The 22,772-nt window shown below is 41.9% G+C and overlaps 1 protein-coding gene across 14 annotated transcripts in view; it reads right to left on the reverse strand.

Annotated features, from left to right (window-relative positions):
• Nucleotides 1-22,772, reverse strand: part of BRSK2 (BR serine/threonine kinase 2) — a 390,734-nt gene that overhangs the window by 62,878 nt on the left and 305,084 nt on the right. For all 14 annotated transcript variants that reach the window (XM_079988290.1, XM_079988300.1, XM_079988297.1 and 11 more), the window contains exons 6-10: nt 12,931-12,964; nt 11,291-11,359; nt 8,519-8,665; nt 3,399-3,430; nt 2,037-2,201 (exon numbers count right to left, since the gene is read on the reverse strand). In XM_079988290.1, coding sequence (XP_079844416.1) covers nt 2,037-2,201; nt 3,399-3,430; nt 8,519-8,665; nt 11,291-11,359; nt 12,931-12,964 — 447 coding nt within the window. The remainder of the gene's footprint in view (nt 1-2,036; nt 2,202-3,398; nt 3,431-8,518; nt 8,666-11,290; nt 11,360-12,930; nt 12,965-22,772) is intronic.

The following is a 22,772-nucleotide window of genomic DNA, read 5'->3' on the forward strand; positions in this document are numbered from 1 at the left end:
TTACCTTCTGAATTGTTTTTATGGTTGACAGTTTTAATACGATGCTCTCAGGTCATAAGAATATTAAAAGAGCCCTGCTGGATCAGACCAAAGGCCCATCTAGCTCAGCAACCTGTTCTGACAGTGACCAACCAGATGCCCATGGGAAGTCCATGTGCAGAACCAGGGGGCAACAGCACTCCACTGACTTGTGATTCCCTGAAGCTGGAATTTAGCAGCATACTGCCCTTGACAATGGAGGAGGTAGAACTTAGTAACTGAATCTTTTGGGGGACAGAATATGAGGGATATGAATACAGTTATAAATAAATAAATATTTTGCTCCATGTAAAATACTCTCTTCATGTGGAAAAGAAGCAAATAAGAAAGACACATTTCCATGTTCAGGGACACATTTTGGTTTGGTTTTTACATGGAGGAGTATTCAAGCATATAACCCTCCCCTCTGTATCTGAAGTGGTACAGCTTTAAAAGGATTGCATCAGGCCACTGGTAGAGCAATCATGGGGGCTTCTTACAACTTTGGTTCCCAAGTGTGTTCTGCCTCTGCCACCAGAGCCAGAAGCTATGAGAGGCAGCAGCGTCTTTGTCCTGTGAGGAACCCTTGACTTGTGATGGACTGAACATTCAGTTGCTCTGGCGACCATTCCTGAGCCAGAGGAAGTTTCTATATGCTTTTCTGCGATTATGCAGGTGGCAAGTCTTGTCTATTTTACTGTATTTTTAAAAATATCAGGAGCTGTCTCAATAACTTTGGTTAGTAGCCAAGGTAAAAAATAGTCCGAATAAATAAATAAGAGGCTGAGCTATGAATCAAGAAGGCCCTCATTTGAATCTTGCTTCTGCTGTGAACTCCCTGGGTGGCCTTAGACAGATTACTGTCAGCTTCAGTCCCTCACTTCCCACCACCTGCAAGATGGGAGATAATTATACTGAGCTACCCTACAGGATTGTTGTACTACAACTAAATAATGCATATGAAGCACTTTGTACAAGTAACAACAACAACAACAACAAAAACAACACTTTATTATTTATACCTCACCCATCTGGGCAGCTCCCAACAGAATATTAAAAACATGATAAAAGATCAAACATTAAAAACTTCCCTAAACAGGGCTGCTTTCAGATGTCTTCTAAAAGCCAGATGGCTGTTTATTTCCTTGACATCTGATGGGAGGGTGTTCCACAAGACAGGCGCCACAATGGAGAAGGCCCTCTGCCTGGGTCCCTGTAATCTCACTTCTCACAGTGAGGGAACCACCAGAAGGCCCTCAGAGCTGGATCTCAGTGTCCGGGCTGAATGATGGGGGTGGTTACGTTCCTTCAGGTATACAGGACCAAGGCCGTTTAGGGCTTTAAAGGTCAGCACCAACACTTTGAATTGTGCTTGGAAACATACTGGGAGCCATGTAGGTCTTTCAGGACTAGTGTTATATAGTCTTGGCAGCTGCAACCAGTCACCAGTCTAGCTGCTGCATTCTGGATTAGTTGTAGTTTCTGGGTCACCTTCAAAGGTAGCCCCATGTTGAGCGCATTACAGTAGTCCAAGCAGTATACTGATGTTGAGTATTATTACTACTACTGGTAGTAGTTGTAGCAGTATCTGCCAGAATTGCATCAGCTCCTAGTGACCCTCAAGAGATTCCTCTTGCTATAGATAGATAGATGATAGATAGATAGATAGATAGATAGATAGATAGATAGATATAGAAACACTGAACTGGGTGGGTGGCAAGTCTGATTTAACACAAGGAAGTTCTTTTACATCTCAATCTGCTGAAAACTTATTATTGGCTCATCTTAATATACATGGCCCATGCACCAGGGTAACATTATGCCACAGACCCTAATTAACAAATGAGTAGAAAAGAAGGTCTTCCATGGCTGCTGCAGGGAAAAGACATGCTCCATGCAGCAAAGTTTGCCTTTTAACAGAAAACTGTAATAGCTAAATAAATCATGCCTTCCGTGGTTTTTGGTTACTGTTCCCATATACCCATCAAGCCTATGTTAAGCAAACACTGAATGCTTACTCTTCTGTTAGCAGGTCCTGTAAGAGTTTATTTCTGTCACGAAAGCAACCTAATGAGTGCATGCTCTCTAAAACATCAGGATCAATGTCCTCCAAGGAAGGGAGAGAGCGAATCTGCACCTTTCGAGGAATTGGTTGTTCTGGTTCTGGCTCATTCTTACCCCCTCTGCAGAAAAGGAAATAGAGAAAAAGTAAAACATGGTAGCATTTTAATAACAAGGCTATGAAAAGCCATCTGTCTTCCTAAGAACAGACTTCCTCTATCTTCAAAATTTAAAAGGATATTAATACCATGAATACCTTGCAGATCCACTGAATAGTAACTTCATAAATGGAAATAAGTCCCATTCATTCCAGTAAATGCATTTTCAAGTAAATATGCAACTGTGGGTTAAGCTATGAAGGATAGTTGCAAGACATGGATTTTTAGCAGCACAGATTGAGCAAGCATCTAGGTAAAATATTTACTATGAGCAATGAAGATCCCCAGGAATGTGCATTCAAGAATCACAGTTACCAACCTGTTTTAAGGGCTTTCTAATTTTAGCATACTGCCACTTTAATTTAATACAAAACAAAATCTTATTCATAAGTACTCTATGAAGCAGAATTCACTATCTATATTACGAATGGAACCCAAGTGCAATGTCTTGTTTAGTTGTTAGCTGTCATTCCTGTACTTGATGTGTCATAACATTTCAGTCTAGCTGACCCATTTTATCTCCTGAATGTTGCCACTGCTATCAGTCATGGCAACAGCAGGTACACACACATTCACACTAACAGATACTGATGTAATAAAAATAAGGCCCATTTTTCAGGTATAGGCAGCCTGGGTGTGACTGGGAAAGACTTTTGTTTGCAGGTAAACAGTGTTTCCATGTGCTCTGGCGCTCGTCACGGTGTCCTGTAGTGCCAGAAGCAGTTTAGTCATACTGGCCACATGACTCGGAAAACCGTCTGCGGACAAATGCTGGCTCCCTTGGCCTGAAGCGAGATGAGCACCACATCCCATAGTCAAGTTTGACTGGACTTAACCATCCAGGTTAGGGATGCTTCAGATATGTTTTGAGCGCCCATGAATGCTGGAAAGAAACCCATATATTTCCCCTGTGATTTTAAAAAGGGATCTTATGATGGATTGTATTCAGGTATATCCAAAATAGTGTAGCGTGCACAGGAATCTCTAACAGTACCAATCTAATCAGTGAGCATGGACAATGGTGGGCCTCTATTTTTTTCTGCTGAGCTCATGGTTGCCCACAATGCAGACATGGTGCGGAAGCTATGTACAATTCTCTAGCTTCCCTGAAAAGCAGTGACTTTAATATGTCTTTCCAAATATCAACAAAAAGTTACTTACATATACCATATGTGCTTCTGAATGTGTTCTAGCTACAAGAAAAGAGTAAACAAAAGAAATGAGTAAACTCAAAATAACAGGTAGATACGTTATGCTATTGAGCATTGCAATTTGGTCAACATCAGAGCACAGAGGTGTTATCTCTACAGAAGAGTCCCTGTCTCAATTCCTATGGCAGGATGCTGTGACTACACTAATCATTCTTTTTATACACACCTGTGCCAGCTGCCCCTCATCCTCAAGCTGCAACATATTACAGGTGAAAATAGCTGCAGGACAAAGCTTACTACCAGAAATTGGTCTGGACTGCATGCAAAGGGGGGAAATGTTTTTAAGTGACAAGCCTAGAACCTCAGTACCAAACATTTCTCAGTCAAATCATTTGCTTACAGGAACCAAATTTTCAAAAATTGGCATCATTTGGAGACATCACATTACATATCACACCAAGAAGGCTGGTAGCTTTGCCTGACTCCATCCCCCACATCAAGTTCCTGTTCTCTTCAAGGGTGCACAACATAGCTCTGCATCATGGTGTAATCTTTCTTGCCCTTCTACCTCTGTCCACTGAAGGCTGGGGAAGGGAAAGATATGCCAGAGCTTGCATGAGATCTGGGGCTTTATTAAAGACACAGAGGCGAAGACCGAATGAGAACCCAGTGAGTCCAAGGACTGAAATACTGTGGCTAAAGTCTTCAATTCTAAACAAACTGTGCTAAATAGAACTGCAGCAGGAGTTGTAGACCATGTGCAGAAGTCACATGCTGGACGTTTTCTTGCAGCATCAAAATCAACCAGACAGATATGCAAAATTACTTTTAATCATGAAGGCCATAGACACATAATTCTTGCTCTGCCTCATCCAGTGATATTCAAACTAACAGCTGGCTAACAGAAGAGAGAGACCGTTTGCTGGATGACGATTCCAAATGAATGTGCCTCAAATCAAACTGCTGAGCTCACAAGTGTGCACTGTGCATAGGGGCTGAAACTATGTGTGACCTAGAGAAGGGCAGAGAACTGGAACGACTTAGAAACCCCATTGGCTGAAGCAAGGGATCAGAGGCCCATTAAAACTGGCCGGGAAGAACTGAGGCAGCTGTCCTGCTTTCATTACTTTCCACTTCATTTCCAGACTAATGAGAACTGGAGAGCCAAAACATGTGCATGGCTACGTGAAGGAACACAGCAGGCTGAGGGGAAACTGCTTTGAGGCCGAGAGAAGCAGGGGAATCAGGGGCTTCTGTACATTATATAACAATCATATTGGAACACTCCAAACAGACTTCTTTTTTGTTTTAATGAGGCAGCTTATTTGGTGTGACTGTGACAGGGGTTTACCAAAATCAAAAGCACAAGGAACAGAATTCTGAACAGTAAAAGTTGAAAGTGGGTAAGAAAATCTTAAGTTTCCTCTATTTTTGATAGTAAAGGGAAAAGTTAGGTTTGCTGCTCCAAACTAGCTCACCTTGTCAAAGCTAGAGTTTTAGTGTTAGGGAGAGTAAGCCATCTGTAATGGTAGGGTGGTCCCCAGCTACAGCGCTGATCCTGTAAGGTTGGTTAGTACCCTTGGGGAACCCACCCTAATTCATTCTCTCTGCTTCCAACACCCACTTATGGATTCCCTAGGACCAGGGGTGTGGGTTTCCCACAGTCTTACAATGGTCGCCTCTAGAGTAATGGAACAGCCAGCTGCATTCCAAGTCTCTGGCTTGACAACTTCACCCTACCTCCCCTCCCCTCTCCCAAGCACTTTACCAATCAGTAGCATAGGCCCATGCAGCCCTAAGCCACAAGAGTCAAGTAGCTCTTTTGTGTGTTCAGAAACCAGTATAGCCCACCAGCCCAATTAAACAGTTTGTGCAAATGGATCATAGATAAAAAGTAACTTCTAGGGTTGTAAAGAGCTGCTGTTTCCCCTTCCCCCTTAATGCACCTTTCCTACTTCTGCCTTAGTTTCTAGACAGATATTCAACAGGTAAAGCCTTTTCTTGTATGGAAATCCAATAATGGAAAGAGCTTCACCATGACGGTGCTCCCTCTAATTTTGTGTTATGCCATGTCCACCCCCCAATGGCAGTCATTTTGTAATGGGTACCCACAGCACTCTCTCAAAAATCAGAATGTGTCCCCTAGTCCAAAAAATGTTGGTGGCCCTTGGTACAGATGAAAAGGTAAGGCATGTCCATGTTGGCTTCATTCTGAAGCCTTCCTACAGTTGCAGCTATCATGCATTGGAGCTAGTGAGGAAGAAGGAAGGGCAGCTAAGGAGGGCAGGGCCAGATAAACAAACAATCACACTCCTTTAACACACACAAGTCACATGACACACCTAACACAGAGAGACACCTGACACTGGCACACTCTTCTTTCTCTCATGCTGGCACACACAGAGGTTATGGGGAGAGGGGAGCCAGCATTTCTGGGCTACATTTGCTTAGGTGGGAACTGCCTTCTCTGCCCATTGCAAGGCCAATGCCTTCTTGGATCAACTCTGAAGATGCATTACAATTGCTAAGGTGACAGTTTCCAAGCCAGATGCATTTTCAGTATTTCCCAAGTCAGAAGAGCCTGCAAGGTCATGGCTGCAGCCAAGACTGAGACAATTTGACCCTTCATATAAGGATATCAAATGGAAGTCTGTTGTGTTTCTTTTGCTCTTGCCACTTCAAGCTAAACATTGTAGGGCTAAAGAGGACTTGGTCAGAAACTAGCCTTAAAAATGCAGCCGTAGTGCTAGTTTCTAAAAATCTCACTCAGAAACCATTTTCAGGTTTTCTACTTGGGGATATGGAATATGTGCTATAAAATCAGTCTCTATTCTTATTCCAATTTAATTGCATTGAAATATTATGATGATATCATACATTCCTTGCTTGCTGCTGCCAACATGTCCACTGCCTTTTATTTTTCTCTTTTAAAAAAGATGGTGTAATTAATTAATGCTTTGTTACTTTTCATCTACTTTAAAGTGACAAGGAAGGGTTACAGGAGGGCAATTGGTTTTGACAAGGAGTAGACTGTAGGCTTTTTGCTCTGCAGAGCTAGAGAAGGTGATCCACAGTGGGAGTTCATCTCACTCCTTCTACCTTCATTTAAAACATGGTATTTAAATGTGTTTAAGTGACAAAGGCATTTAACAGGCTTCCCCAAGAGGTTTTCCTCTCTGTTCTAACTAGTGCTTGCTACGTTTAATGCCATTTTGGAAAGAAGCTTTAAAAATCCCATTTCCATATATCAGAGGAAGTGTAGCCCAGATATTGTCAAATTACAGCTTCCAAAATCCAATACTATCTTCCATGCTGATTGAGGGTTATGGGAGTCCAACTTCTGCAGGGTGGAATGCTGGCTACCCCTGCTATATCACATGGCCTCATTATGCATTATAAAAACAAGCTCTATAGGCAAACTCACAGTGGAAGTTCCAGTTTTAATATTAGAGGAGGGAACAAGGAATATAGTTCTGCAGCTTTGGGGGAAGACCCCAAAATTGTTCATCTTCACATTAGAGATGAAAATAAAAGCATACACAACTTCTCAAGTCGCACAGAGCTTGTGATCAGTCACTGCGGAAGGCAAATACTCTGAATTACTACAGGGCTTATCCACATTTACTTTTTGCCCTGTTCTTTCCAGGCACAGGTCTGCAGTTTTACACTTTTTTGCCCTAAGCTTTCCTTGGGAAAACTCATTCTTTAAAGCTAAATTGGAACAAGCATCAATTCGGGTTTTCAGCAGATTGCCATTTGCTCCAGTCGATCTGTAAAGAGTGGGCTTTCATGGGGATAGCTCCAGAGGAAAAGGAAAAAGAAAAAGAAAAAGAAAAAGAGGATCCTTTAAATAGCAGACCATGCCTGGAAAGAACAGAGGATAGGTAAGTGTGGATAAGCCCTCAGTTAGAGAGCAGGCTTTGTAATGACCCAAGAATCAATAATGACAATGGAGCACTGAAAATTGACAGTAGTTTATGTAAATTAATGGTTGTAAATGAATGCACAACAGGATGTAAGACTTTTTGCAAAACACACACACTGCTCTTTGAAACACAAGCATACGCACAAAATATCTGTGTATTGGAGTAAGGTGGAAAATCAGAGGGAACTCTGAAACTCAGCAACACCTAGACTGTGATGGATCTAGGATATTATGAGTTGCTCACTAAGCTGCATGCAACCTAGAATGATAATAAGTGGAACTGTAAGATAGGCAATTACTATGCAATGAGGTGAGGGTTTTGTTTCCACCTCTAGCAGATGTGTGTCTGGGAGGGTGTGGGGCTCACGTCATTAAATCATCATTTCATTTAATGCAGATTGACCTAATAGAATGCTGTCTTCTGTGGAAGAGTCAAACAATGATCCAAGTTGTGATTTATAAATATTTTAACAGAATGAAGTTCTGAGAGGAGTTTCAGATTTATATTTTTTCATACATGCTCCCATGCAGAAGGAATCTGTGAGCTCAATATTATCTACTAAATCATTGCTGGCTCCAATATACTGTATATGTTGCTGGTACCAAAATGCAAGAAATGTCACAAATTATATTAGAAGTCCTGCTTTTCAAAATTATTTAAACTTACAATATTAGCATGGTATACACATAAAATATTCCCATGCAGCACTGACACAGTTCATCTACAAAAAGTACCAAGGTGAAGCTTCTCAGAAAACACAGGAGAGAAAATCTAGACGTATGCAAGCAACAAAGTTTGGGTCCAAATACCAGTGGTGGCAAAATTCATAAATGGAGGCTTTGTAATGGCAAACATTTAATGGCAAACTCTGCAATCTGTTTGCAAGCTGAGCCTAAACTGCAACAACATGAGACCCAGCTCATTATTGGTTTACTTGCACCATCACTAGAGCTCCTGCTATCACATCCATCAGTTTACCTTTGTAAAGTACAACAAAAGGATGTTCTATTTGATGGCCACCCTGTGAGACCTATCCCATCCCAACCTTCATTTCAACAGCAGCATCCCAAGCATCAGTGGCCACAGTATGAAATTTTATGTTTGTGCAGAGCTCTGACATTAAATAAAAACGCACAACTTTTAGAAGTGGGGGGTGATGAGTGGAAAGCAGAAGTCACGAGATCTACAGTGAATGCCTTCTTACCGTCAGCCGTTTCGAGGCATCCACTTCAATCATCCCCCGCAAGAGATTTTGACAATCTGGCGGGATGAAATGTGGCATATGGAACACACCACGTTTCACTTTCTCTAGCAGCTGCCGCAAGTTATCGTCATCGAATGGTAGGGCACCCTGGAACAGCACGACAGAGGAAAAAGAGAAAAAAGTAGTGGAGGAAGGAAGCAGTGGCAGAGGAAAAGGAGTGCGGGGGGAGCGTACCGCCTCTGACAGCACGATCCCAGTAGGGTGCCGTCGCGCTGCCTGCCCTGCCTGCGCTGGGCGCCATGCCCCTACAGACAGTGCACCAGGCCACTGTGGGTGGCACGCCATGCCCCCAAGATGCGTGCTAGCCCCGCCCCACCCTGCCCCTGCCTGCTCTCCACCCCCCAGTGCCGGAGCACGAAGCTCCGCCACTGGAAGGAAGAAAGGTAAATAGGTGTTGAACACAAGCAATGACAGAACAGAGGAGAGAAATGAGGAGACATTCGGGGCCAACTACGTATGAGGTTAGTCACAATGCAGGCTATTAACTGAAGAGTATTTTTCTGATAAGCAGTCCATGAGAGGAGAGCGGTCCCTGCTCTAGACTGGGATCCTAGTGTGAGAAGTGTAGGAGAGGGTAAACTTCTGCCAAGCTAGATCATGTCAACAGAAAGAGACAGCTTTGTTTGGACTTAATTTAGTCATAACAGAGCACTTGAACACGTCAGAATGGCCTTAGCTTCCTAAAGAATGTGTAGTGCCAGAAATGGTTGAATCCTGCCACTAGCTACTCAACAGAACCCAAATTCTGTCACATGTGGTTGGCCCTAAAATAATGGATCCAAAACACAGATTGGGTAGAGAATAATTCTGAAAGCAGCATATCCCTTTATCCTTTTCAGCATAGAAAATAAAACTTGGTGGAACATAGATAAATATCTTGAATTTTAGTCAGTGAGGAACAGAACATAGCATGAATGGTTTTCAAGAAAAATATCCATAGATACAAAGATTTGCTTAACTTCAGCTGAGCTGTTTAGTTGTAGTTGCAACTAAAGGCTTTGATCTGCTGGCAATCCTCCAGGGCAAACTCTTAGCAGCAGATGTGTTTATCTGCTCCTCGGTTCTAATCTCCTCTGGACATATTTACACCAAACACTAAAAGATGGCTGTTTAGCATGGGAGACTTTTCCACCTTACAAAATGTCAAAAGGCCAGAAGGAAGTGTGACTGACCAGAATATGACCTATGTTCACACATAAGACAAAGGCTTTCTTTCAAAGTTCTTTATTCAGAATAGTCAGCTCAGAGAGCTAGGATTCCATCAGCTCCTGATGCTAACCAAATAGCTGGCTCACATAGTGTTCAAGCTGAGCAGAGACCGCAATGAATATGAGTTTCTCCACTAGCCTAAAATGAAGATATAAAATCCACTGGGTAATATGGTAATGGCTTTCTCAAAAACATATTCCACATCAAATAATCTCTCTGGGTTACCTCTTAGCCTTGCCTTCAGTATGCTATGAAATATAGCAGAAGCAAATTGAGGGAAAATTGGTTATCAAATTTCCCATGTTATCCACAGGATTGTTGAATCAGGCCCCAAACTGAGTCAAAGGTGCCTTGCATGTAAGTGTGTAATGCTGAATACCAAAACAAAGCCTTTGATAGCATAAGGTTTATAGCAATATATTAATCTAAGGATACCCTCTGACTATTAAGCCACTAAAAGCTCCTAATGCCCTAACTATTTTTATGAATTATAACAATGTTGACATTTGAATGTAGTTGTATAAGGTTTCATATGGAAGGTCTAGTGCTACAGAATATATCTTAATTTACACCTAGTGATGGTATGATTTGCTAGTAAGTAGTCTGAAATTATCTGATTTAAGCCAGGTGTATCTTGTTAAGCATGCATTTTTTTAAAAAAAAAGAATAATGCATGTCTTTCTCCCTAACAGCTAAGTGAAGAAAACACATATTTTTAATAACTTGTTGGGAACAGCCCACAGTTGCTGGGACACCCCAGTCAGAGAGGCGGCATATAAATAATAAAATTATTCTTATTCCTATTACACAGATATCCAACCCAATTTCAGTGAAATATTGATTAGATAATGGGAAATTTGGCAGACATTGTTTTTCTCAAATTGTTTCAGCTATATTTCATGATCTAACTGGACCAACACAATTCTTTCTAATACATGTCCCTTTGTCTGGAAAGGGATCAAACATATTATGGAAACTATCTTCAAATTTTGTTTCACTTTGTTTCTTTCTGAGTCTTTAATAAATGGGTGCTCTACTCATCTACTATTTAATGAATGGAATGTGATGAAAGTGTTATTGATTCCATTTGTATGACCTTGTTGTCTCCATTACATACGAGTGACAACTTTCCACAATAGTCTGGACATTTCCTTTAGAATACCTCTCTCATTTCCTTCGCTAGTACACACACACTGCTTTTGACAGCTTTTGATTTTGCCAACAAGCCCTGAACTGATCTGGGCCTGCATTGATCCACTCTGGACAAATTCTGGATCAGCCCCGTTTGGGACAAATTCCAGATCAGCCTCAGAATCTGGGATTTGTCCAGACCAGATGCACAGCCTTAATACATGCCTATGACAGATATGTAGGTACATGTTCAGAGGGGTGCTGAGCCCTCCAGCAACATTTTTAGCATGGCATTTTGAAATTATGATTCAATAGACCATCATGAATGCTAAAATACAGTAGTTGTCCTATATAGTGAAGGTAATGACTCACCACTAACAATGCGAACAAAATGACTCCACAGCTCCAGACGTCTGCTTTTCTCCCATCGTATTTCTCCCCCTGTACAATATGGAAATAGGAGATTTAACCTGAAGGTTGTTAGATAAATAATTATCCAGGTGTCCTTGAATTCAGTGGGAGGAAACGTTCTTTTTCTCCAAACTACACCAATATATTACACAGATCTCATATATTACAAAAAATGCTTAATTGCACACAATGAGTATAGGGTATATTTAGTGGCACTAGCCAGGTTAGTATGGGCATAGTGCCCACCCATTTAGGAATTGCCTTAGGGTTCATTAGAGCTGCTTTGCCCTTTCCCGTTCTGTGAACATGTATACAGATCTCCAGTAATGTAACACTGAGATGAGAGAGAAGGCCGGAGATGGATAGGAAGTTATCCACATACCTCCCATTCCAGGGCATACACAGAAGGGATGAAAGGGTTATTGTGAATCTAATGTCAACCCCTCAGAAGGTAGGCGAGGAACCTTTGGCACATGGGCCAAAGCATGTCTCTCAATTTGGCCCATGAAAACATTTCCCCAAAACCAAACCCACCTGCTCCACACCTGTTGTTATATTGCACAGGCTGAATGTCATAGGTGACATCTGCTATGGGGCAGACAATGACATGGTTAAAAAGGCACAATAGGGAGTTTAAAGTTAACTTCTAACTTTTCATTTGCCAGTGGCTCTCATGCTGACACTAAGCCACTGGGAACTCTCATGCAGCCAGGCAAGTTTGCTGTCAGAGTTGGTCAGGGCTTGTGCTATGACTGCCACTGAACTCCAAACCCCTTTGAACGTTGAGAGGTAGGCAGGGCTGCAGTACTTTAAAAAAAAAAAGATTAAAAGAGGAAAACTTTAATTTTCAATTCAACTATCTGCATTTGTTTGTTTTTAAAGTTACTCCATGACATGAAGAAAAATGTCTGGAGAACTCTTATTAAGAAGTATTGTATGTCCCTGTCCTTGTCTATGTTCCACAGGATGACAAGGAGAATGTATTGGAATGGCATGTGTAAGAAAAAGTCTGAAGAATCAGCACAAAATCTGAAATGTTAGAGATGCCTTGAGGATATGAAAAAACTGTTTCTCTCCCAGTTGGTTCTTTATGGGGCTTGGAATTAGTCATATTTGTCAGATCATGACATCAGCTGTCAATCCCCTGCTATTGATTTTATGAAGCTTAAATTCACAATTGTCCCCTGAGTTTGACAGGTGGGAACCTTTTGTTTACCAAGTCACTAGGGGCTGCAATAGTAGCATCCCCTTGTTGTCCAGTGACACACCAAGAGTAGCACGTTTCACCTTTCTTAGGTGAAAACTGAAAGGGCAGAAGACGGCTCAAAAAAATAGTTTGAATGGGAAAATAAAACCAAGTAAACACAGGAGACTGTTGCTCTGGCTGTTAGTGATCACATGAATGTCCTTGTACTGAAATTTTATAAACCTCTTGTACTATTCAGATAACCAGACAATGTGAGAAAATTTAATACTTTGGTAATACAAGTGGAGGGCTATCCAGAGATACCCAATTAAAAAAGAGAGAAATAAGTTTTTGTTGCTGCTGCTGCTGCTGCTGTTGAAAAAAGGATTATTTTAAGGATTTCAAGCTCACTTACCCGAATTACTTCTGGACAAGCATAATGCGGTGATCTGGAAGAAAAAAAACATGATCCAGTGAGTACTGAATTCCTCCTTGTTTTTATTTATTATGTGAATAATAACAACAACAATATGGCTTCCAACACATATAAAAACAATAAAATATCAAACAATAAAAACCTCCCGATACATGGCTGACTTCAGATGTCCTCTAAAAGTGGTGTAGTTCTTTATCTCCTTGACATCTGATGGGAGGGCATTCCACAGGGAGGGCACCACTGCTGAGGAGGCCCTCTGCCTGGTTCCCTGTAGCCTCACTTCTCACACTGAGGGAACCACTAGAAGGCCCTCGGAGCTGGACCTCAGTGTCTGGGCTGAACGATGGGGATGGAGAAGCTCCTTCAGCTATACAGTGCTAAGGGCATTTAGGGCTTCAAAGGTCAGCCCCAAGAGAAATGTACTAGGAGCCAATGTAGATCCTTTAGGACCAGTGTCATATGATCCCAGCAGCTGCTCCCAGTCACCAGTGTGGCAGCCACATTCTGGATTAGTTGTAGTTGTAGTTGAAAGTATGGGCTTTCAGAGCCAGCTCTACCTACCATTCAAGCAGTATCAGGGAAATTCTAAAGTTCTCCCAGCTGCTGTAAGATTATTAAAAATAGGCTGAAAGAACAGGAAAGTTGTCACTAACCATTTAAAACTGGCAGATGTCGTCAGCCAGTGACTCACAGCTGAATATGAATGAATGGCTGAATTAATATACATTTATTATAGAAGGCTTTTGGCCATAACAATATTAATAGTACAGTGAAGTACTAAAATAAATGGGCAAAATTTATATATCCAAAAAGCACGATAGCCAAAAGACAGGTCAGTATCAACCAAAAATCATTATACCTCACTATTCTGACAATAGATTTCATTTCTGCTCATAAAACAAGCTAGGAGCACATCCAAATTAACAAGTCCCTAAAACTGTCATCAGCAAATCCATCAAATGCCTCCACTTAAAATATTATGGCATGAGATGACACTGTTGGGTACTGTGGTGCTTAGACTGGGAGCCCTGCAGATCAAGCACTAGCTTCCTGTTTTACTGGAGACTCTGGCTGAAGGAGGGAGCTACAGGTAGTTCACGTTGAGGCACTTGTAGAACAGCCCCAAACCATCCTGGCTCCAGGGAGCCAGAAACACAGCAAAGGGCTATTATAAAGCTGACACACCTGCTGTTTTCCTTTAGTCTGGGTACCGCATATCTGAGAGAAGCAAGCAGATTTTCCATCAGGACCCAGCTAGTATATTAATGATCTTAGGCTTGCTTTGCTTCAGTCTACCTCCTGTATTCCTGTCTATTATCTGCCTGTCTGCCCAAAGTATTTGCCTCCCTTTGGGCCACGTGTTTGATTGATACAGAAGCAAAGCATGGCACTGTTGTATGCATTAACCAATACACTTCCTTTTATGCTTCTTCTCTTCAGAGTGCCTTAAAAGAATTTCTTCTTCACCAAGAGGAAGCTGGAGAATATTTGCTCTAAATAATACATAGCTGTGCTCTTGAATTGTTTTAAGCCTATTTCTTCTGCTCTTCCAGTTTTTACTGGTCAAAAGAGCTTGCTGATCCATGATTTCTACATATGGCCCATCAAAGCAGTGAGGGGGAAAAATTGGACAGCAGCAGCAGCAACCCCCACCAACATAACATGTGCTCAGACCACTGTCTGCTGCTGTGCTCCCTGCCTGGCAACTAATTGAGAAACAGTTCCCTGAAATCAATTATTCATTCCAACCTGCCACGTAATAATTTTGCATCCTGGAAATTATATAGCAGTAGCCATTTGCTTTATAGCCTTCATTAGAAGCAGCCTGACAAAGCAAGAGAGATCCAAACAGTTCTAATAATGTATGCAGATTTCAAACAAGACTTTCTTTTTACCATCACATGGCAGATTACCAGGAAGCGATTACTGTGCATATATTCTTATGGGATGAAATAACACAGTGCATAATGCCAGCTTCAGACCATTATGCTTGTATCTCTGTGCCACATCCTTGCACAAATTCACTGGAATGCTATTGGTATAGCATAAATGCCTCCTATCACTATTATGGAAGAAATGTCAACACAACACAACAACACACAACAACACAAAGGAAGGGCTTCACTTTGTAGTAACAACACAATCACATTCAAATTATCTGAAACTTCCTATTTCATATAGGCAAAAGGATGTGTGGACAGAAATATAGGGCACTGAGGGTTTGGACGAAATTAGATACAAGAGATCCCAATTACTTTTAAAAAATCAAATTGCTCATAATGTGTGTATGTGGTTTTGGTTTGGAACTGTAGCACTGAGGAAGGGGAAATATGGCACCTTTATATTTCTCCCCCATGGGAACAACATTCCCTTTAAGAGAAAGCAATTTAAGACAGGGAAATGAGGGGAAGAGTTCCCCTCCATCAGGGTCACAGCTCTAATTCAAATTGTCCCTTGCCACAGCTTTTGGAAAAGAAAAGACACGAGAGATCCAGTTCACGGGTCTTGCACATCACAGCCAGTGTATTCCTCATGTTCAAAAGCAATCAGGTATTATTGTATTATTGCATGATTCTTACTTTGGGCCCCAATGACAAAACCACCTGTGTCTGGCCTGAGCTCCACCAACATAGTATGGTACTATGAATGGATTCTTCCCCCCTACACCATCTCCCACTGCAAGGATTGTCCCTGCTGGAGCATGCAATCAATTACTTTCAACCAAGGGTATGATCCCAGTCATTAGATCTTCTAGGTGAGGTTTAAAAAGGTCATTAAACCACACAGAATAAAGTAAGGGTTTTGTGCTTTCAATTGCTGGTGAAGTAAGGAAATGCTGTAGCTAATGTTATATACAGATGAAACAGGGGGTCAGGGAGAAATAGGAAAGAGAAATCAGGCTAACCTGACCACTCAACAGCTGCACCTCAACTGCTGTGACAGCAACATGAGCTCTTGGCATATCCACTCTAAATTTCCTGCCAATTCACAGCAACTGTATATCTCCAGCTTTATCTTGGCTCACAGCTCTAAACGGGTTCCTCAGGCCAACTAGGATGCACAGAAAAATCGTTTCCATGCTGCCAATCACCAAACAGCTTTGACTGCTTTAGAAAATCCAAATTTAATCAAAAATCTATTTATCTTCCTACAAAGTCATGAATATTTCTTTGGCTCTTATCACTAATTATTCAGTGCATGTGCATCTAAGCAACTTTATCCCTGCCTCTTCCCCCTAGGCATATCCTCAACTTTTCTGCTGCATCTCCAGGCAGTAACGCTACAATCTGCACAGCGTCTTCAATAACAATATCACTCAGCAAGATCAAGAAGCAGTTTTCGCCAGCGGCCTCTGTTGTGGTACATTGGAAGAGGCATGAGGATTAGGAACGTTTCTTGTTTTCCAGGGTTTTTCTTTTTCTTTGCGGGGAGATGGAGGTTGTCTTCCCTCAGTTGCAAACTCCATAGACAGCAATGGGACTCTGAAATGCCATTCTGCAGGCCTTGGCTTCAGCATGAAGCATAACGATTTGGTGGCACAGTCCCATTCTGTAACTCTCAGGGTGGAACTGCATACCAAGCACGGGTCAGAAAAGTAGCTGGTAGAGAGCACAGCAGAGGAAAACTGGCAGGCTGGGGACAGATTAAGCAGCTTCCTACTGCTTAAAGCTTCTCTGCTGTAAACTATGCCTTCCAAACCCCCATGTCCACAGAATAATAATAATAATACCTTTATTGTCATTGTACAACCTGTGTACACTGAAATTAAATGAACCTCCCTCCCTTGTGATGTCATCTAGCGGACTCAAAGGACAGCCCATGATATCATGTGCTGTGTTCACCACCCTCTGTAGAGACTTTCTGTCTGTGGCTGTCAAGCCAGCATACCACACTGTGATACAATATGAAAGGACACTTTCTATTGTGGAACAGTAAAAGGAGTTCATCAATTGTTGTTTAACACTATTCTTTCGCAAGACCCTGAGGAAATGGAGTCTCTGTTGGGCCTTTCTGACCACCTGAGTTATGTTGATTTTCCAAGTGAAGTCCTCACTAAGGTAAACTCCCAGGAATTTAAAGGAGGAGACTCTCTCCACACAGCCACCCCCACCCCGATATACAACGGGGCAGGTTCCCCTCTCTTTTTCCAGAAGTCCAAACCATCTCCTTTGCCTTACTAATATTTAGGTGCAAGTTATTCTCTAAGCACCATGTAGAAAAAGCAGCAGCAGGACTTAATGGACATGAGACTGAGTTGGAACATGCAAGTTTTTGGGTTCAGGAAATAAGCATTTTAGATCTGGTTCACACATTATTATGGGATCACCTCCACGGAATCATCTCAGAAGTCCAACAAATGTCAACATAGGAAACAAGCAGTACTAAATAGGTGGTCTTGCCACCCCATAACATAAAATTCTCTACGTGGCTTACAGTAAATGTGGGTGGATGGGTAGGTGAAATACAAAACAAAACATACAATCATTTAAAAATGGGAGAGACCCTACCAAAATACAACAATGCATAACTTATTGATAAATCTGAAGCACACCTTCCAGTTGCAAACATGTATCTTCAATGTACCTAATTGTCAGGGCCTTTACCTATAAAAAAGAGGACCTCTGGATCTGCAAAGGGCTGCTTGGAAATGTCTAAAGGGACAGTTGTAATGTAGGGAGCTGAAGGTGCTGCAATTCAGGCAATTATTTCTGTTTTTCCTATTAGTTTCGTTTATTATTAGTTACATTTATAAAATTCCTGAAATGCTTCTTTCTTTCTAAAAATAAAAAAAGTCTCAAGGCATCTTACAGCAGATCAAAATGCACAAAAATTAAAACAAGGCAATAATATACAACAAAATAATAAGTGACATAACCCCAGCAGACAAAACATAAGAGAAAATCATCTTTAAAAATCATTAAAGCCACCATCTCACCCCATCAAATGCCTGGGAGTAGAGGAACATCTTGACTTTGGTACGAAGCCTACAGAAGTGATCCAGTGTACATTTCTATCTGGATTACTTTGCCCCTTCTTTTCCAAGTACATTCCTCTGCTGCTCTGTGAACATTTACAATTCACACATGAAAAAGAGCAGCAGAAGAATAGCTTCAGTGGCGGTGTGCTATACCTCCACAGTTGGAAGCAGCAATGCTTCTGAATACCATACCAGTAGCTGGAAATCATGTGAGGGGAAGGTGCTCTTTCATGTTCTGTTCACTGGTTTCCCACAGGCAAGTGGTTGGCCACTGGGAGAATAGGATGCTGGATCCAGGTACAGAGCCATCAGAGAAGAAAATCAAAGAGTGTGCAATCTGCATGGTGGATTTTCTATATGGAGACCCCATCTGTTGGCCGGATCCAGCAGGCTGTTCTTATATTCTTAAATAAGGTTTCCATGTTTCCTTTGAGCAGGCAATCTTCTTGAACATAATGAGGAATATAGTGGGGGTGTGGTGGGGAGTCAGTACAGAGTTCCAAATATAGAACTCTGTGGTTCTATGGATGGAAAGGCAGCTACAGTTTTAGATAATAAATTTAATTTTTACTGAAGTGATCTGACCTTAGGCAAACACAACAGCAGCTTAAAAAAATCAAGAGTCTGCTTCTGAGGTGCCGACTTCCCTACAAAAACACACATAAATAGAGCCCTGATCAGAAGCCTCTCTTGGAATGATGCATGGAGTCTACCAGCTGTTCACAGTATGTCAGGAGAGGGGAGGAATGGCGCCAGGTGGTGCAGATGCACCCTTCTTGGTACAGTTCTACACCACCACCTGTATCAGAATAAAACTGGAACAAATCATTTCATCTCTCCCATATATTCGTAGTCTGCTGAATGAGAGCAAGGATTCCCTACAGAGGCACTGATGCAAAACGCTGCTGCACAAAAACAGTTAGTAAAGAACCTCTCACCAGCCACACCATTTTTATAATTGTTATTCTGTAGAGAATGCTTCTTTGAGGATTTGGTTTAGGGTGGAAACAAACCACGCAGATGTGTCAACTTCATCATAGTTACTGCTCACTTTGAGCAGAGGGATTTTGTGTGAAGCAGCACAGAGACTTAGTGCTACAGCTTGTTTCCCAATCAGCCTGGCTGCCCGCAGCAATTCCTTTATATCAGGGGACTCATTCCCCCACCCAAGCTATGATAAGAAAAAAGGAGAAGCAGTAACTGTGCAAACTGAAAATAAAAAAGGAGTGGGGGAGAGGAGTTAAATTTCCAGGAGATTAACATGAGCAAAAAGGAAGTGAGAAAATGTCAAAACCCTCAATAACCACCTCTACAATTTCCAGGCCTAAGGAATGTTGGCGACTGGAAGGGAAATAGCACCTCTAATGCTAATTAACATGAGGCACAAGCTTCTGGGAAGTTCTCCTGCTCAAGTCTTTACTTTTTAAAGAGAATGTTTGCCTCACAGAGCTGTCCAGCTGAGGCTCCTAGCTCACCTTGCTTCTCTGTTGATGGTTAATCCCAGGCCTTGATGGCCAGAGAATCTTTTAACGGGACCTTGTTGCATCAATTTTATATATGTTGCATCAATTTTATTTTAGATATTTTACAACCAAATTATAACTAATTATATCATAAGAGAGATTAGAGATACTTGGTATATATTTGCACAATGCATTTATGTCAGAAGACCCTTTGCATGCCATTTCAAGATCCCACAGCCCCAAGCAAAACCCCTTTCCTTCTACATTACAGTTACATTTATATAGCCATTATATAGCCTGGACTTGAATTAGCTTAGATTAAAATGAGTCCAGTCCCCACTTACATGAATATGCATTTGTGTGTGTCTGCAGCAGAGAGAGTGATACATATCATAGACACAGGCTGCAAATACACCAAGCATTTAAAGTACATCATTTCCCCTAAAGAATCCTGAGAACTGTAGTTTGTGAAGGGTGCTAGAAACTAAATCTGTGAGGGATAAACTATAGTTCCCAGGATTCTTGGGGTGGGGAAAGAATAATGTGCATTCAATGTATTGTGTATAGCTCCAGAGCAACTATGTATACAAACAAGCAAAGCCCCTTTACTCTAAGAATGCAAAAAAAGTGCAACAGCCACAACAAGGAGACCAGATATGATCCTAAGGCATGTATGTGCTACACATTCAACCCAGCTTCAAGTATATTTAACTGTCATCTTTCTCATCCAAAGGACCCAAGTAAATGCAGTTATGAATACATTACAGTAATTCCTGAGTCTGCAAGGGGTGTGGAAGGGGACAGTTAAACCACAGTCATATGTTAGGTAATATTTACAAACTTCTTGAAGATGTCTTAGGACCTGATCCAAAGGGGCTTGTGATCTAACTAAGGAAAGCAGGGGACAAAAGGAAGGAAAGCCCATCATTGCACCAGCTGTACCACTGCAGCTTTGTTGGCATCCTTCTGTCTCGGGAAATAATGGAAGAGCACACCTTTGGGGGTGAAGTCAAACCATTGGAGAGTTGCAGCTAATTCCAGGTCAACATAGGGTCTGTGGCAAAACAGAAAGTTACCGTATCCCAGCCAGATACCTTCATCATAACAAAGCTATCCCGACTTTCCCCCTGGTGACAGTCAAGCACCAGGGGGCTATAACTAGCAATCTGCAATATCATAAAAGCATCATGTGGTGGAGAAGTGGCTCTGGGACAGATGGGAGAGCCTTCCCAGCATTTAATTGCCTTGAATTTTCTTTGCCTGGAAGGTAAAGGCAAGCGAGAGAATGAAGAAATCTGAACTAATAAAAGCTGCATCGTGCCAACTCCCCAGCTCCATCCACTCTCTGCTGTTTGCTCATGGGCCTCCCTGGCTCTTGGAGAAATGCAAAGTCTTGCTGAATTACCCCTGTGCTTCAGGGACCAGCTCATCAGCATGAAACTTGCCCGGGTGTGTGATTTCTACAGTAAGCAGAGCTTCAGGGGTTGCCATTCTCCCAACAAACCTCAAATGTGGCACATTATTCCCCTCAGTTGCATGTATGTGCGTGCACATGTTTAAAACTGTTCTGCCCTCCCTATGAAGATATGAGCAGTGGAGGGTTTCAGAAATGAGGGATTTATTACGATCAAGGCTTGATGTGCAGTCAAATCAGGCAGTGGCAAATTATGTCAACGAAAAAGCTAGCCTGCTTCTCCTCCCCACCTTCCCTATTCAGTGTTCTCTAAGATATATATAAAAACAATCAAGACTGCACTTTTTATCGTTTCCTCCAGGGATGTTTTTATCTATAGACATCAGCGTTAGAAGCAAACAATCTGTGCTGATCTAATGAATAAATCCCAGAAAAAGCTATAACTGAATGATGGAATGTAAAAAAGTAAATAAATAAATAAATAAATAAATAAATCCCACAACAACAAAAAACAAAGCAGCAGCTGCCTAAAGGTAATGTTCAAGGCTACATACTACAGCCTTTCTAAAGCCAGCCAGAGGTGGATGACCTAATGGATCCTTCCCTAAGAGAACATTGGGATGGACAGGCTTGATCTGTATAGAAAAGGCTTTAACAGAGCACTTGAACTTTTACACTCCAGCAATACAGAATATCTGCTTCGCTGCAGCATCAAACACAATTTGATCCCTACAGTTCACCAAATAAAAGTTAACTGGAGATTCCTTTCGCGGCCATCAATAGCGCATACTGTTATCCAACACATATTTCCTCTCTCTCTCTCTCTCTCTCTCTCTCTCTCTCTGCTAGAAAATCAACTTCTGAGCACACAGGAGTATGTAGCTGTTAAGATTTAATGGCTCTTTCAGGATTCACTTGAAGAAAAAAAAAGATGTCTGCAAGCACTGGCTCCACACTGAGGACAAAGCATAGGCGAAACTGTTCCTGCGAAAAGCTCTGATGCAGGTTTAACTAAGGGCCCTAGGAGAAGACTGGTCAGAATTCTGATTTCCCCTCCGTCCTTCACCCCCCTCCCATGTTTGAAATTGTGTGGCATGACACTGTGCATCCCTCACTCCTCCCTTACCAGATACAACAACGCAAGGCACCAGTATCAGCCATGCTGGGCTACATGCCAGGAGAATTAATGAAGTGGTGTAATAGCTCACATGGAGGCCTAGTGATGGTGCTTAAAATGTATCAGCAAAGCAGGGGATCGCAGAGCTGCTGTGTTGTGTTTATTACATTCACGTCTCTTCCTTTCCATTGATTTCTTTATTAGTGCATTTTAAGGCACTAACACGGGGCTTTGTTCTGCTCCAGGCTCTGAGGTTTGAATTCCAGCACTACCCACAGATTAGCACGTTTGCCCTCTGAGATTCTAGGCTGGGCTGGCAGTGCCATCTGCTACATTACCTGCCTGTTAGCTCCTAACTTGTATGAACCTACAGGGCAATCTAAAATTGGGAAGTGATTTTTAAAAAAAAAGGGGGGGGGAGAATGCTCCAATAGAACTACATAGATTCTTTCATTTGAAAAAGAAGGTTTGAATAGAGCAGAGGCAATGAAAAACAATGAAATGGAGGGTGGCTGACCTTTTAGCCCTTCAAACATTGCTAGACTACAGCTTCCATCACCCCTGACCAGCATAGGGAGGCCACAAGGTCAACATCCCTGCTATGGTGAATCTGACTTAAAATGTGGTTCAGGAGATAAATGGGAGAAGGCCTTCTTGGTAGTGGCTCCCTCCCTGTGGAACGCCCTCCTTTCAGATGTCAAGGAGATAAAGAACTACGTAACTTTTAGAAAACATCTAAAGGCAGCCCTGTATCAGAAAGTTGTTTATTTTTGATATTTTACTATGTTTTATATATGCTGTAAGCCACCCAGAGTGGCTGGGGAAACCCAGCCAGATGGGTGGGGTAGA

The sequence above is a fragment of the Podarcis cretensis genome, assembly GCF_951804945.1.
Source record: "Podarcis cretensis genome assembly, chromosome: 1".
Taxonomy (NCBI): domain Eukaryota; kingdom Metazoa; phylum Chordata; class Lepidosauria; order Squamata; family Lacertidae; genus Podarcis; species Podarcis cretensis.